General features: G+C 42.5%; 1 protein-coding gene across 1 annotated transcript in view; it reads right to left on the bottom strand.

Annotated features, from left to right (window-relative positions):
• Positions 1–16,543, bottom strand: part of LOC311156787 (5'-AMP-activated protein kinase subunit gamma-2-like) — a gene marked incomplete at its 3' end in the record, with an annotated part of 77,412 nt that extends 60,869 nt beyond the window's left edge. The window contains exon 1 of the mRNA XM_084211027.1: positions 16,349–16,543. Within this exon, the coding sequence (XP_084067153.1) occupies positions 16,349–16,456 (108 nt within the window). The 5' untranslated portion in view covers positions 16,457–16,543. The remainder of the gene's footprint in view (positions 1–16,348) is intronic.
• Positions 16,544–17,611: the final 1,068 nt, after the last annotated feature.

The following is a 17,611-nucleotide window of genomic DNA, read 5'->3' as shown; positions in this document are numbered from 1 at the left end:
CTGCCACATGGAAGGAGAAGCACAGCTGGATCCAAGACTAAGCAAGCTTGTGGTTAGGAGGCTGTGCTGTTGCTCAGTCTGGCTAAACTCAGTTTAACCACCAAATTGACTGTGTATTTTTGGACTGGTGAGGAAATGACATGTTCATGACCTGATTCAGAAACTAAAGCTTTGGACAAAGTTTTAGATGAATCTGTTAATGAATTACCAGCCATAGCTGAGCTTATGTTTGACTGAATTTCTATGGTCAGTTTAATGAATACATGTACTTGGAAAAGACTTAGCTGAGATAAACATTTGGCCTCACTTTGCTTTGAAGTTATACATAAAATACAGAAATATCTTGCACCAGTTGCAGTTGCTTTACATGCAATTTCCCAACAATAAAAAGAGCAAGAAAAATGTTAAGGCTTATGCCAGAACATATAATAAAATTTCCTTCCCAAAGCTATAAACTTCCTGTGAAGCCCAGCCAATGTGCCAGACCAAGAATTCCAGCTCCAGCCATCAGGGGAAAGTCCTGTCCCTACACTGGTGTCACAGATCTTTTTCTGTGACTACAGAGCAGTTCTGTAAAGTAATACACCATCAGACCCATAGCCAGGCTGAAAAGCCTGAGAAACTGAATATCCTAGAAAGGAAAATAGGAAGCTTTAAGGCCTATTTTTAATTAATTGCCAGGTGGAAATAACCAGATGGAAATAAACCTTTCTTGGAACTTCTAGAAGCTTCTCAGAAAAGTCAACCTTTCCCTCAAACTGGCCTTATGTACAAATTAGGACAGATAAAAGAAGGGTTTTTTCCTGTTAATGAAATTGTGATAAATGCTGAGATGATGCTTAGGAAAGAAAACAACATTAACTAAATCACCATGATCATTCCAATGACAAAAACATCTCGGCAAGTATATGTACTACACATAAAACCCCCTCATATATTATGGAAACATGCATAAAACAGTTTGAATTTACAAATTCTCAGCCTGAGCACAAGGCATACTTTATTTAAATGGCTGTTATAAATCCATATAAAGTACAGGACTTAGCTTGATAACTGTCTCTTCATCTCATATAGTTACCCAGCCTCCATATAAACAAAATATGGTCTGTCAGATTTCTGTTTGGCCTTTTTGTATTTTGTCTCTACAATGGGGATGTGAAAGAGAAAGGCTGAATGCATTTATTTTGGTCTGGGCAGCTGGCCAAAAGTAAAAGAGATATTTTAGGTTTCCTGGCTCACAGTGGGTTCAGCCTCTTACCTGCCTCCCCATTTTAGACCACAGCTACAGAATTAAAGCTGGAACAGAGTCAGAACAGCAGAGAGGATGCAATATAGCATTAGCCATAAACATTACCACTGTACCCTGGTTTCACTCCCCCATCTCCATCACAGCTGTCTTATATCAGACACTTTGCACAATCCTCTCACATGTGGTAAGACTTGTGGTAAGCAGAGCTGTAAAATTTTTCTGCAAGGAGAGAAAGGTCTCAGCAGAACAACTAGAAGAAACCTGGTTGTTTGTCAAATGGAATTATTGCAAAATCAAAACCAAAAATACTGATATTTTGGTATCCGTTCATGAGATGTTTCTGGTACATCATATTTTGCTCATTCTCACTTTATACACTCACAAGCTTTAGGTGGTTCCTTCTCCCATCCCTCTAAGCTGCACAGAGCCATAATGAAATCCTAACACTTCCATTCCATGCAGAAAGAGCTTCTCCAGTTCCAGCCCTACTGTCCACAGAAGCTCCAGAGACAGAGAAAATTCACTTCCTGCTAAGGCAAGTAACACCAGACTCAGCAGATCTAGTGGTGAGCAGCTCAGAAACCTGCTCAAAAATCTTCCTCCATCAGAGGAAGATGCTCTGTGTTCTGCACTGCACGTTATCTTAGCCATATAAAATAATTTTTAAATCCCCATAAATGCTAACTGTGGGAATCCTCCATGAAATAGCAGGAACCTTGTGGCATAAATTAGCATTAAGTACCCCAGCTGTGAGTAAAGACACCAAAATTCTGAAAAACAAGATATTCACCCGCTAAAGTTTACCCACGTCTCAGGAATGTAAACAAATCTAAAAGTTGTTTCCATAAAGACCCAATATGTAATTCTGTGAGCCTGATTTTTGTTCTTCATATTTTGTAGTAGGTTTTGGCAACTCTAGAAGTAGCAGCTACTGCTTTTGGCTCAGGGGATACAGCTCAGGGCATATTCACAGAATCACAGAACAGGTCAGATTGGAAGGTACCACAGAGGGACATCTGGTCCAGCTCCCCTGCTCAAGCAGGGTCATCCCAGAGCACATGCACAGAATTATGTCCAGACCATTCTGGAACATCTCCAGCAAGGGAGACTCCACTTCCTCTCTGGACAATCTGTCTCAATGTGTCGTCACCTGCGCGACGAATAAGTTTAAATAAAGAATACTACTTGTGCGGAGGTTACAGTGGCTGTTGGAAATCACAGGATTACAAAAACTGGAACACATAATAAAGACAAATCTGATGTAAAAACTGGAAGATTGGGAAGAAGGTAGAGACACTGAGATCTTTTGGCAACCTGCTCAGAATCAGCCTTAGTCAGCAAAGATGTTCAGGAGATTACTGTGAAATGAAGTTCCCAGCCCCGTGCCAGGAAGTCAGATTTCCACACTACAATGGTAAATATTTTCAATGGTAATTGCTGGGAGGCCAATCCTGCCTGTCAAAATAGAAATGCCACAATGAACTGTTGTGATGAATTTCATGGAATGAACTCAATTTTCACTCTGACCCATGATCAGTCTTTACAGCTGCCTTGTGATAACTTTCACAGCACTGAGTTTATTTTTAACTAAAAAGGGATCAGTCTAACTGCTTGGATAAAACCCTGCTATCTTTCTGCTTTGTCACTTTTCTGCAATGCTATCAGCAATCATATTTCTACTGTTAAATAGTTTTCCATCTCCCTCTTTCCATTTAAAGCACACTTTGGCACAATCAGAGTGCTTTTCAATCAGTCCTGGTAAGAACAAGTATCTGTCTTGGAAAAAAAGCAATTGAGTTGGCATGATCAAGTTACTAATGACAGATCCATTATATAATCAACAAATTGGTGGTTTCAATGGCTATTCCCTTTCCTCTTGCCTCCATAATGGTTTTCAGCTCATTCAGGCATTTGCAATTCATTTAGGAAATGGACAAAGTAAGCATTTGGATTTACACCAGTTGTGTTGCATGGTGCTGATTCCTAATTGCAGCTGTTGCATCTCACTGCAGAAATATCTGCTTTTCAGTGCAGGTAGGATGATCCTTCAGGCACAGGTGAACATGCAAGTGCCCTGTGCATCACTCGTGTTTTCTGCTTCCTTGATGTAAAAAAACCTTTCCATCTCAAGGGGATGAGGAAGCCCAGCATGGGTTGGTGGCTTACCTGTGTACAAAAATTTCCACTGTGTTGAAGCAGAAACCTACCAATTTTACTTTATGAATCTCACTAAATTTACTAACTTCATTTTCAGTTAATTCCATATAGCTCCCATTCTATAGGGTAAATGTGCCATTTTCAGGCTCATCCTACCAAATGGTCATGTCTTCATTACTGTCTTTACCTGTTGTCTTTCTAAGTTTAAGGAAATTGCATTATAGGTATTTTCTGCATGGCAGTTCTCAAGAGGAAATTCTATTTTGCTATTATGGATAATCCCCCCCCCCCCCCAAACCAAATATGACATTTTATTTTACTTATTTTATACAGTTGATCTGGAAATCACTCCACATTGCTTTGAATTAGAGTACACAGTATGGAAGGGAGTCAGATATTTAACTACACCAGGATATATTTTGAAACACCACTTCCATGTTACATTAGCAATTAAGTAATTAAAGTTTTCAATTTCCAATATTAAGGCAATATCAAATAACCAGAAACAAAAAGTAACAGATAATTTAAAGCTAGCTCAGCAGTAAAATGCAACTACCTGTTACAATTTGAAATTGCTGAAGTCCACAACCCCCAATAGCCAAAAGAGTCTCTAGAAGTACATAAATAAAAAAAGACACCTTCTAAAATTATCTGGCAGGGGCAGATTAAAGCAGAAGATTCCTGTCGTGGGAGTTCTCCTGTGCTACATTTACATTCCCAAAAAGCAAGTCCAGGCATATTTGTTTTTACACAGTTGTTTCCACACCAAGACACATTTCCATTCCCCCCTCCCTTATTCTGCTTTTGTGTTCCATCGTCCACATCAACAATTAGTGGAAATGCCTGGCTGTGCCTGCTCACATTGTTCCCAGACTTTTCTCTCCCCCAGTGAGCTCTGAAGACCATGCATTATTTGACATGACATGACTTGGAGGCCTTCTACAGCAATGGCTGTATGCAGGGAAGCAGACAGAAGCAAGGGAAAAGTTAGTCCTGGTTACATCTGGCACAGTAAGATGCAAGTCACTATGTGTTAATCCCTTAGCACAGTAGCCCAGGTGATTGAACTTTAAATTACTTAAATCTTGTAAACCAAAAACCACCAGAAATCAAAACAGCCTAAAGGTCAGGCTCATTGCTCTGTTTGTTTTGTGACATGAAAACACAGGATATTCCTAACATGGGGTTTTCCCCTGAAATAATTAAATATCTATTGTATTTTCCATCACAGCTCATTCCTCTGCAACATGAGCAATTTGCCTGCTCATCTATACACACTGGATGTATTCAGTTTAGAGCAAACAGCTGCAGACAGGGCAGCTCCCCTCCAAACACACAGGCTCTGCTCATCACAGAATCACAAAGTATGCTGAGTTGGAAGGGACCCACAAGGATCATCAAGCCCAGCTCCTGGCCCTGTGCAGGACCATCCCCAAAAGTCACCTCATGTGAACAGGAGCATTGTCCAAGCACTTCTTGAGCTCTATCAGGCTGGTGCTGTGACCACTGCCCTGGGCAGCCCAACCACCACACGGGTGAAGAACCTTTTTCTGATATCCAACCTAAACCTCCCCTGCCACAACTTCAGGCCATTCCCTCGGGTTCTGTCACTGTCACCCAGAGCAGAGATCAGTGCCTGCCCCTCCTCTTCCCCTCACCAGGCAGCTGTAACTGCAGTGAGCTCTCCCCTCAGTCTCCTCCAGGCTCCAGACCAAGTGCCCCATCCACTCCTCACACAGCTTCTCCTCAAGGCTCCTTCATCATCTTCATTGCCTTCCTTTGGATGGCCTCTAAGGCTTTAATGGCTTTCTTGTCATGTGGCTCCCAAAACTGTCCCCAGGACTCGAGGTGAGGCTGCCCCAGCCCAGAGCAGAGGGGGACAATCCCTCCCTGCCCAGCTGGCAATGCTGATGCCCCCATGACTCTGTTGCCCTCCTGGCTCCAGGGCACTGCTGATCATATTCAGCTTGCCATTGACCAGGAGCCCCAGGTCCCTTTCTGTGGCACTGCTTTCCAGCCTCTCATCCTGTACATCCAGGGCTGCCCCATCCAAGGGGCAGAATCCAGAACTTTCTCCTGTTGAACTCCACATGGTCAGTATGGTCATGTTCCTTACCTGTTTTTTTAAATTAACCTAGTCAGATACATAGAACATTCAAGACCATAAAACACAAACAAAGGAACCTACTGCCCTCTGAAAATGAACTTTCAGAAATATATAGAGTGCATTAGTTAATATCTTCCCTCATATTGTTGCTCAAGAACTTTGATTTTACCATTCCTCCAAGAGAAGGTGATCAATCCCCAGACATATGTCCCCAGATTTCAGCCTGTGTGTCCCAACTCTCACCCATTAAAGTGCATATAGTGATCAATGCCATTGATCTTACATCCTTTGCCTTTACATGTGTGCCTCTTCCTTGGTTACTTCAACCCAAATCTGCTTCATAAACATGCTGACAAAAAGGTTTATGTGGGTTATGGCAGTGAAATATATTTTTTAAATTTTTAAACATTTATATTTGAAACAAATTTGAAATAACTACCCACAGAGAGTCTGAACATATTAAATGCCTACAGTAGCTCACAAAACCTTGGAATTTTACCCAGGTAAAAAATATATAAACAAAAAATCCTCTGACAATTTTAAACTATCACAGCCTTTTCTCAAGTTACATTGAAAAGAAATTTCTTTCTGAAGTCTTTATCACATGTAATACTTGGTCCTCTCAGTCAAACATAAGACAAACATACACTGACTTTATTATGTGTCACAACAGATTGCAATGCACCAAGCATCAGTATTAGTTTCAGTCTTTATCATCAGGAGAGCAGCTGCTATTTATCTCTTCCAAAATTACTTCCTAGTATTACTTTCAATCTCTGTTCCATTGAACTAAAAGCCAATTTCTGATTTGTTTAGGGTTTTTTGGTGTTTTGTTTTTGTTGTATTTTTTGTTTGTCTGTTTGTTTTTTCCATTTTAGCTATCAGGCACAAGAGAATGTTACTGGAAGTGGAAAAGTAGGAAAGTAGCTTGTTTGTAATGCAGGTATAAATAGCAAAGAGGGAAGAATGGCATCTTGAATGTTTGAAAGATGTAAAGCTTAATTTGCAAATGTAATTAAGGATATCCTGAGGCAAATGGACTGGCAGGATCTTCAAATACTGTAGAAGAACCTAAGATTCCTTTGAAACTCACATCTCTTTGAGCTACTACCCTTCTTAGCACCTATTTTCTTTTCTCAAGGTTTAATCCTGTGAATGGCATTTTAAGTAAACTTGAGTCATCTGCTAGGAGATTTTTGAACCTGAGACTACAGACAGATGGGCATCAGAGTGAGTGAGTTACCAAGGCTGACCAAGCTTCTACCGGTTTTATCTGACCATGAAAATGAAACAGATTGGCTAAGTAGGAATGCATTGTAAGGCTTTGTTCAGCATTGCAGGAGGATGGGAGGATGCACACAGTCTGTTGGGAAATCCAGCTGGGGAACAGCAGCTTCCCTTGCCTTGGTAAATGCTTGAGGTCCACCAGGACAACTGAGGAATACTGGGTGAAGAACAGTTTTGTCTGACTAAGTAATGGAGATGAGCCCAATCCTGTGCATGGTTAAGTAAGACACTTCCTCTTTTACTGACTCCAGTGTTTTACAGCTGAAAATCAGAAGAGTTGCATTAACAGCAACTTTTAAATGCCAATTGATGACATGTCCACAGATCTGCAGCAGTGAAAAGAGCCAGAACTCTTAGTGCAACACAGAAAAAAAGGAATTCAAGTAATTGCACTTTTTGAATGACTGGATTTACTTTATAAAGAAAAAATGCTGACATGTACTTTCCTGCCTCTGCACAGCTTAAAGCATGTAGAGTCATCCTAAAACACATAAAAATATAAAGAAAATGTATAATTAATCATCATCCAACTAAAAGAAGTCTCTTAAATTAGCATTTACCTTGAATATTGAGTCACTAAATAAAGAGCAAAGGAAACAGCTGAATAACATCTTCTACCTCCCATTTTTTCAGGCTCCAAATTTTATGTTTAAGAATAATGTTAGCTCAACTTTTCAAATGGCAGAATTTCCCCATTTTCCCATAAAAATGTAGAGTTGATCTAGGACTAGTGGAAGCAGTATCAAAGAATGGTGTTGAGACCATGCTGGTAATTCTCTTTCCTGCTCTAACCAGCAGCAGCATTAGAGAATGCTCAGCTCCAGCAACTGGAAGGATAAGCCAGTGGAATTCAGGAAAGGAGGAAGAATGCCTGCAAACTCTTTGGAGACAGATGTAGATTGAACATGGCTGGTAAAGAGCTGTTTTATATGTACCCAAACTCCATTTTCTTGACAATGTAGATGGACTACATGTGGAAATACTGTAGATGCCTTGTTTCAAGAATTCGACAACTGATCTGCCACCAGCTATACAGAAAATAAAAGAGCAACATTGCACAGCTTTCAACAACCACACGAACCACATGGAGGATGTGATAATTAGGCACACTCATTGGTACCACTTTTGATGCTGGAAATTAAAATAGTCTCCTTTAATTTATCTAATATCCTCAATCCTTGGTCTTCCTGATCAGGCTGCCAAAAGTCCTAATAGTGTTATTTTAATACCTGGCATGACTGCCTGTAGACATTAGGCTGGAATCCTTTCACTTCACACATATTTTCAAAAAGAAAAAGGAAAGCTACTTCCCATGACTGCTGTCTTAGGTTAATGTTATACACGGATCTGACTCAGGTTGAGCTTGTACATGGATCCTTATGGAACAAATACCATAGCAAGGAGGTTTGGCTTATGGTTAAGGTAAGAGAACTGGGTCTGAAAACTTCAGGAGTACAACTGTCACATTCCTATACAAGATGAGAAAAGTTGCTTTAATTCCAGCCATCTCCTTGAATATCAGCACTACAGGGATGAAGTTGTTTCTTCACACCTCCTCCAGCCACTACAATTTGTCAAGGCTTTAAATTCTTCAGAGAGTTTGTCTTTACTAATGTATGTACAGACATCTAAGAGAATTCAGTCATGGATGGAAAGAAGATCTCACAAGCTGTTTTGGTGTTTCAGTGTGGCACACTGACACTTTAAAAGTTCATTTTTTGTGGGCCTCATGCCTCAGCCATTCATCAATGCACAGCTTACACCTCCTCTGCCCTCAGGCCATACAGCAGATAGAGACTCAGATTGCTGAGGATTTATCCTTGAACTGTCTTTCCTCATGCTTCTTGCTTTAGATCACACTTCCAACACATGATTAATACTCAGTAACAGCAAATCCCCTTCTAATGAATTTATGCTAAAGGAATGACAACACATGATGAAAACCACATTCCAGAAGATGCAGTGATCTACTGAGAAGCTGGCAAACTCATACACAGCATGGTAGCACTGACTAAGCACCTTTTTTTACCTCTTCCTTACTCTTCCTTCCTTTGTCAAGTCTTTTTGAGACTATTGTGCCTCCAGTTTTGATATAATCTCAGAGAATCCTTTTCCCAGAAGTCTCTACACTCCTTCTAGCCAAATTCAATTTCACTGCTCAGACTGGCTCTATGCTTTTGGAACAAGATCCAACCAACTGTGGAGTTCAATTCCATGTGCCTGTGGAGTGGCTGAACAATAGACTATTTCCAGGAACTTTCACTTGCTCAAATATGCTCTGCCAGAGCAGTGAAACTGGGGAGTTTCCATCTTTGGGGAAATTCAAAATCTGATGGGGCGCAGTCCTGAGCAACTTGTTCCAGTTGACCACTGGGTCAGCCTTAACACCTGGACTAGACAACCTCCAGACCTCTCTCTTCCAACCTCAACAATTTCATGATTCTGTAAAAACACTTGTTTGTACTTACACCTTTTGAAGGCTACATGGCCAAAAGCAAAGCAGCACAGGCCTAGCAAACACATTATATGCACACCTACTTAAAGGCATAGAACAGTTCTGTATCAGAGGAAATTTGTCAAGGATTAGGGCTAGGTAGCCTTAATAGAGTCATTGTGACGCACTTGAGCAACATCTACACAACTCCTCTTTTCAGATTTCCTTGTAGAGCCCCTTCAAAATAAGTGGCAAGCAGGTAACAATCCATTTCTTCCACTAGACAGGCAACAGACAATGCTTATGGCACCTCTTCAGTCCACTACATTCCTAAAACTATCCCATATCTATGGAAAACTTGTCTTCACCAAAAAGTTTCTTCGTGCTTGAACTCAGATTTTACCCCTAATCTAGCTCACCAAGTACTGATTTCTCCAATTCCACTAAAACCACTTTTCCAACCTCTTCTAAAGGAATCAACATGAATGTACCTTCCACAAACCAGACCCAAACTTCATTCATTCATAAAAAACTCGTGGTAAGTCCACAACTGAGCAGGAAAGTCCTGTGTTTTGTCATGTTGTCAGGAAGCACTCCAACCACTCAGAGAGGTTTGTTTTCTTCAGCTTGCAAAAGCAGAGTATTTTCTTATTTTCATTGTTCCATTAGCATTCCTGACATGGAAATTTGACTGAAAATTGCAGAATGGCTGTTGTACATAAATGATGACAAAGGCTTCATAACACGGCAGACAATGCTTATAATGCACACACTTCCTCCTAATGAATCCCCAGATGTGTAAGCATGTTCTCCAGCAGCTTAAAAAAGGCACATAGCTCTCTCACCCTGGTCACAAAAATAGATTAAGTCTTCAGCTTATGACATAGGTTCTGTTTTTGGAGCAGAAGGTCACAGGCACCCTTTGCAATAATGACCATAAGGTCTGAGGAGTCACGGTGTGGGAAATGAATGACAACCGTGAAACTCACACTGCAATGCATTTGCTCTGCATCCCTCTGGGTCACGCCTACATAATGTAATTTACTGTCAAGCTAAATTTTATGAAAATTTGTAGGATGTTATAAACCATTCTTTGAATCCTCAATGTCAAAAGCTGGAGTATGGGGTTATATTTCTGTTCTCTACTGTGTAAATAATGCTTTCATGCTTTAAAGGTTTCATATGCAAGCAACTTGAGAGAGACAGTATTATAGAAACAAACACTAAACTGAAGCATTATACTCCAGTTTCTACAACTACATAAAGAATAAACACAAAAATCATTCTGCATATCTAACATACATTGGTGTTTCAGCTCACTTCTGGTATGAGAAATAGTTTAGTAGCAGTACAGCACTGTATCACCACACCAACAATAATATTTTATGTTTAACGATGGCATCATGTATTCAGGTGTGTACATAAGTTTTCCTTCTCAGGAGAAAAAACACACTCCATTCAAGACTGAAATCTTTTCCTTTTAGCCTCTAGCCTTTTAGCCCCAGTTCTCCCTGTTTGTGAGACTGCAACACTTTCTCCAGTGTGTTTACAGTGCAAACAAGAGTACAAAATTGAGACAGCAGCCCCCTGCAACCAGATCAGACCCTGGAGCCAATTCCCAAAGCCTGGTGATCAGTCTAGGGTAAAATTGCCCACATTATGGCATCTTTTGTCTGCTGTTGATGTCTTCCTTGATGCTTCATTTCTCCTGTAACCAACTCTGCTCTTTCATTATTCCCTGTGCATGGAATGCCTTTTGACAGAAATTCCTCTTTTCTTCAAAGAGATGAGAATTACATGTCTTACTTCACTCAACATAAATGTCCACAGTTTTGGAAACCAATGTTTTGCCTCCTTTCTCCTCCCATTAGTTCTGCCAAGCCAGCACCTGGGCACACCAACCTACTTCCATGACTGTCCATACATCATCAACAAAATGAGGGTTCAATTCTGGCTTCAGTCACATCTGAGTAGCTCCCTTGAATTTAATGTGTTGAGCATAAGCTAAAACCTTGTGGGTCTGTGAACAGGAGCTGGAACCTCCTAGGTGGAGATCACTACCCCTCACTTTACTCCTGATCCCTCTGGAGCATGACTTTTCTTCTGTTCCACTAATTCCCAATACAAGCACAGTGTAAATTTCCCTGAGCCCAAAAGTCTCACCATCCACATTTCTGTGAGGTCCTTCCACATTCATTACTTATTTCTCCAAGGAAATTCATATTCCTCTGAACCCACAGTCCTCACAGGCTCAGGTATAAATAAAGGAGGTTGAGTGAAATCCTTTAGGAGCAGAATCTCAAACCAGGAAAAGTAATATTTTGTAAGACACAGCACATTTTTATATACTGATGGTCTGTTTCTGTTATGCTTTAGAAACAAAAAGACTAATGCTTCCTTAATTGCAGCAGCAGCTATTATGATTGTAAACATGAATCCTTTCTTTTATCCTTCAGATAATTCAAAGTACCATCTCAACACTCCTGAGCAAATACTTCTTGTCCTTTCCTGTCTTAATATATCAGCTCTTGAGGGAGGAATCCAAATTTAAACTTCAAGGCCACAGAGGCTCAGGACAACTCAGAGCCTGCCCTGGGAGAGCAAGAGGGAGAACAGTTGTGATTTAATTTTAGGGAAACATTTCTCTTTTCTCTGTCTCTTTCTCCCTTCACCTCCTTTTCTCAAGAAAACAAACATTTCTTTCATTCTTAGAACACACTGGAAGCTGATTTCTTTTCACCTTTGAAAGAATTCACTGGATTATTTCCCACCTGCAGCTTCCTAAAGCGACTCCTAGACTGAAGTGCTGTTCTTATCAGCCCACCCTGTAATTACTGGGAGACAAGAGGCACCCTGCAAAAACTGTGACAGAACAAAATAATTTCACAGTGATTTATTAGGCATGCAGCCACTAATGACTTTGCAAATGTGGAAAGCAAGATGGAGGGGCAGAGCCTGAGCCAACAGTAGCTGTCAGAACATCATTGTCATCTATCGGGTTAGAAATATTTAACCCATCTGATGCTCAGCCTGGCATCCCCCCATAACACCAAGCCTGGAAACAGCAATAAATTTTGACATTGAGGAGTCTCCAAAATCACAGAGGTTGACAAAGAAAAGGGAGAAACTGTGCAGAGATGTTTCTTTGTGTGGCATGGAAAATAAAGAACCCTGATCTCCAAGCACATCCTTCTACTGCACCAACTCTGCTGTCAGGGCTGAAGTACCAGAGGCAAGAGCCACCTCACTGAACTGAAAGGTGTTTTGATATTCATTCACAGATGTTATTTTTGTGCTTATTGTGAAAAAAACTTCTTTGTTCTTTGGAATCAAAAGTCACCTTGTGATGTATTTGGGAAAAATCCAAGGAGGTGCCAAGCGCCTGCAATTCCCACCTGCTGGGAGCAGCAGGTGCTTGGCACCTGGCATAGCGAAGCTCTTGAGAGAGGTTCTGCCCTCAGTCGTGCTCATGTAAATACAACATAACTTTGCTAGCACTGACTGAACCATCCCAGATGAAATTAAAAGTAAACAAGAGCAGAAGATTTTTTTTTTCAGCACCAGTGGCCTACAATGGTAACATTAATATTAGAACAGATCGATTTTGCAAGATGACAAAAGAACATTCTGATCTCACTGCTGTGAGCTCCTACTCAGCAGACAATTGCATCCCATCTCAGAATAGAGTTTTAAAAATGTTCAAAGCAATGTGCAAGCATTAACTTCTAAATGGCTTAAAAAGGAATTTTCTAATGCTAATGTCTTTATATTACAGCTATGATGCGTCTTGAAAGCAAAGGTTTCTATTTAAATCTGTAGCAGCTTTCAAAGCTATTTGGACCAGAAATTTCCATTTAGGCATCTCTTATTTCAAGACTTCTGAGTGTGCTCCTGGGACAGACAGAGGTTGATATGACCTTTACAAAGGCTCCTGCAATTATATTCTGTTCCATCTAAATTACTAGTCTGAGGCAGTTGTGTATCAACAAAGAAAATAACAATCAAACAAGAAGATGTTCCATCATTCCAGCCATTCAGCAAACACTCCCCTGCCATGCTACAGAATACAGTAGCTCCTACTTTATTCTTGGCTACTGAACAGAAGCTGAGAGCAGTGAGGAAAGCCAGCCTGCAGGAATTTAGTGATCCACCACCACTTCCAGAAGTACAGGTAGGGCACTACTCACCTGCGCTGAGAGAGACTAAGCACAGAAAAGTGAAAATAGAGTTTCCAGATTTTTTGTATCATGTCTTGTCCTTTCTTGAGAAAGGTGTACCTGAGAAATGTCCTGGAGTGTTGCAAGTCACAAACCTGCTTTGTTAAATTGATCTGTTTTGTCCCCACTGTCACAGACAAACCCAAAACAATAAAACTATGTGGGAGAGAGAAGAAATGCATACAGCTTTCTTTTCAGAAATCCCTATTATTCTAGAATCCTCTAACCTAATTATAGTGTATTTTGCATCCTTCCCCTTTTTTTCCCCCACAATATATATTATTTTTTCAATCAGCATTTCTGCATGACAAATAAACATGTTTTAGGTCAGCCTGCATCACAACAGTACCTCTCTGTCCCACTGCTTTCTCTTTCAGAATGGACTCCTCTCTCCCCTCCTACTCAGACCTTGTTAGCTCTTCTCTTGTTCCTAATTTGAAGATCCAAATGAGCATGAATTACTGGTCTCAGCAATAAACATGATCTCACAGAAACACAAAGAAGAGGATGAACAAAATAAAAATTACAGTCTGGTGAAAGCTCCCTTGACAACTACAGCTACACTGACAGGCGCCACTGAAATAATAGAAATGATGCTTCAAAACAACAGCCAAGAAAACGTTATGAAAGAGAAAAAACCCCAGCCTAAACAGATCTTTTCAAATGCAGATTCCTCTGTCAAGTAAGGAGAATGTGAAAAATGTTCTTTCTTATAGCACAGCCATGTTCAAACTCTGCCAGATTACAGAAAACCACTAAAAATAAGAGTAAAACCATGGGCTCAGTAGTCCATTTGAGGAATGTTAGAATGATGCAGAATGGAAGAGAAGGGTCATATTTTGAGGATGGAGAGGAAGGATGGAAGGTGTTATCTCATTACAACTGGGTGAACAACAAAATGTCTGTTGACTTCAGTGCAACATCAGGCATTTGCAGGCTTGTGTTTCTGAGTCCCTACCATTACCCAGGTGACAAACTGCATACCCAAAAGCCAAGAGATGATGAACATGAAAAATTATAACTCACTACTAAAAATGTTCCATCCAAGACAGAATTAAGTTAAAACTCATGAAGAAAGGTTGCCTATGGATTAGGCAGGAAATTAGGAAAAAAGCATTAGCATTCCTCTGTCAATAATGATTTAGTGCTAATGAGCTCCTTAAGTACTTTTTTTCATGTTAGTTTCACACCATAAAAGGAGGAAAATTGTTTTAAGTTCTGGTATGGTCAGAGATATCTGCTGATCAGCAGGTATTCCAAAAATACCAGGTGGACACTGTAAAATCCTGCAACAACCACAGTAAAATTCAAAACTACCTATGGCTCCTCAGCAGGCAGAAAATACAGCTCCTGAGAGCAGCAGTGGGGATCCAACTGCACAAGAGTTTCTGGCCAGACTGAGTCAGAGGTGGGGGGGCAGTGGAAAGAGATGGCAGACACAATATTGCAGGCAGGGTGGGAAGGAATAATGAGCACAGGGGGAGTGGTGCTTTGGTGTGGTACATTTTATTTGCTGGTATTTTACATCCCTATTGTGAAGTACTACTGGCAACACGGTAAAGTTTATTGCCTAAAATCTTCTGTAACAAATACATAGGCAACACCCCTTTCTGTTAGCAGAAACAGACTCTTTTCTTCTAGGACTGCATGCACTCTGAGCTCCAGAAGTTTGGCTTGGGCTCTTGGGCTTGCATTCCTCCCCAGAGAAAAATAAAATCTGCAGAAGAGTCATGTACTTTTCCTCCATTTTATTCCACACACTCGAGACACCTAATAAATTTGCTTTGACTTCTTATTCTTTCCTAAAACAAAGGAAAATCTTAGAACCACAAATATCTTTTTGCTCCTTGGTGGCCTGGCAGAGATACGGATAGAACTGTTTCCCACTTTTATATAATGAGATTTAAAACAAACTAATAAACCATACAAAACAACAACAACAACAAAAAAAAAAGAAACCAAAGACCAATAAGCAATAAAACAACAGAGGGCACAGAGAAGATACAAGGACTTTGCCATTTCTTGCCAGAAGCACTGAAACCAAAAGTACATCAGCACTGAGAATAGAAAACTAATAGCTACATGGATCACAAGAACATTCTAATAGTAAAAAAACCCAGTAATTTAAATTTTGAAAGGTATGTAATTCTGAAGATGGAGCCAGTCAGGATTTTAGTTCTCACTGGAAATAGAAACTTTTGATCTGTGGTTATTCTGTATCTGTATCTAGAATTTCTTACATGTTACTATGTAGTGGAATATATAGAACAGAGCTGGTGAAGAGGCTACGCAGCTCACTAGTTTGCTCCGCTGTGAATCCAACTGCCCTGCTCTTTTAGCAGTGACCAGACTACTTGGATCCAAATCTGAGCGAGCTCTGGGTTCCCCAGCCCTGGGAAATTCAGAAGTGGATTAGTCTCGAGAGGGAAGAACCAGATTAAACGCTGGTTCAGCCACGGGCAGGGACAGTTCCCGGAGCCAAAGCTGGGAAAGTTGAGACCAGCGTTTGGGAGCGAGCAGACCTTCAGCCATACCGTGCTCCGAGTCCGAGAGGGAACTGGGTGAGACAAACTGAGCCAAACCCACAGCCCAGGGCACTTGTTCAGCAGGGAGTAAGAGTCACTTCTGAAACCGGGATAGGGGGATACACCTCCGTGCCACGGACACCGCATCCTGGGCTCCCAGCATTGCAGGGGGAGCCAAGACCCCACTCGTCAGCCCACCCCAGGTGTGGAGGACTCGCCAGTTGCAGGGGGCACCCCCAGCCCAGCATGCCCCAAACTGCAGAGCTCGGCAGGAAACACCTCTCCCTGCCTTTCGCTGCGCTCCATGGCAGAGAAAAACATGCCTAAGCCACGCCAGCTGCCGAACGGGAGGAAGAGCGAAGAGCCACTTACGGGGATGTGCACTCGCAACATGAGTTTCTTGTGGCTGGAGCTTTTCCTGCTGCTGCTGCTGCTGCTGCTGGAGGCATCTTTCTTCTTGTCCATGGCAGTGCTTCCCATGCCTTCACCCAAGCGTGGTGCTGAGCGATGGATCTGGAGAGGGAGGCTCCTCTTCCACCTCTCCGCACCGTCCCACGGGCCGCAGTTACTCCAGGATCCTTATTTTCTTTTTTCTTTTCTCTCTTTTTTTTCCCCCCCTCTTCCTAATAGCCTTAGGAAATTTGGGGGGGTGGGGGTGGGGGGAAGCAAGAGGAGGGGGGGAGAAAGAGAGAAGCCGAGGGAAGGGGAGGAGTTTCTCCAGCTCCGGTCTTTAATCCCAGCAGCGAGGTGTCAGGGGGGACCTTCGCAAGAGCATGAGATGCCCTTACAGACGCTGCTCCCTTTCTCACTCTTCCGCCCTTTCAAAAATATCCGGAGCATCCTGGGGGAGGGGGGGAGAAAGTTTCCTTCCCCTCGCCCAGCTCGGCCGCACTCTCACCGAAAGAGAGAGAGAGAGAGAAAAAAAATAATAAAAAAACAACCCCCCAGACACTCAAAGGCCACAAAACCCGAAAAGGGGAAGCGCTCGGGCGACGCTTCTGGCAGACTGGGGAGTCCCGCGGGGAGCCCGACCGGGGAGGGATGGAGGGAAGGAAGGGGGGCAGGAGGGTGGGAGGAGGTGCCCGGACGCTCCGAGAGCCCCGGCAGGGTCCCCAGGAGCTGCGAAACGAGCACCAGGCAACTTCCCCGCAGTCCGGCCGCTTGCCCCGGCTGCCGCTCGCCCCGGGCCGCCCCGCCGGCGAGAGGAGAGCGGCTGGAGCTGTGCCTGCATTCCCCGCGCTGCCGGAGCACGGAGGTGGGCGAAAAGGCTGCGTTTCACCTTGCCAAAAACGCCCAAAGGCGGCGCGGTTCCTCTCCCTCCCGACCTCCCAGGCTGTTTTCTCGCCTCCCTCCCCGCAGGCTTGCTCTTGGCCGTGCCCTAAGCCAGCGAGGGGTATTTCTTTCTTTCCCCCGAGGCACCGCTTCCCAGCCGCGCACCCGCAGCCCAGCCCGGGATGGCGCTGGGCAAGGAGGGGGCCCCGCCGGGCTTCATTCCCTCTGGGCAAAACCCCAGGCTGCTCTGCCTCTGCCGGGCTGACTGGGAAAGCGTGCCAAGCCCAGGAGGGCCGCAGTCCACTCCTGAATGTAGATTTTTCCGCTCCCTCCCTCCAAAAAGCCTTCAGCGCGCTTGCAGAT

This window comes from Fringilla coelebs, assembly GCF_963513975.1.
Source record: "Fringilla coelebs genome assembly, chromosome: 1".
Classification (NCBI taxonomy): Eukaryota; Metazoa; Chordata; class Aves; order Passeriformes; family Fringillidae; genus Fringilla; species Fringilla coelebs.
This window is presented reverse-complemented; position numbering and strand designations above follow the sequence as displayed.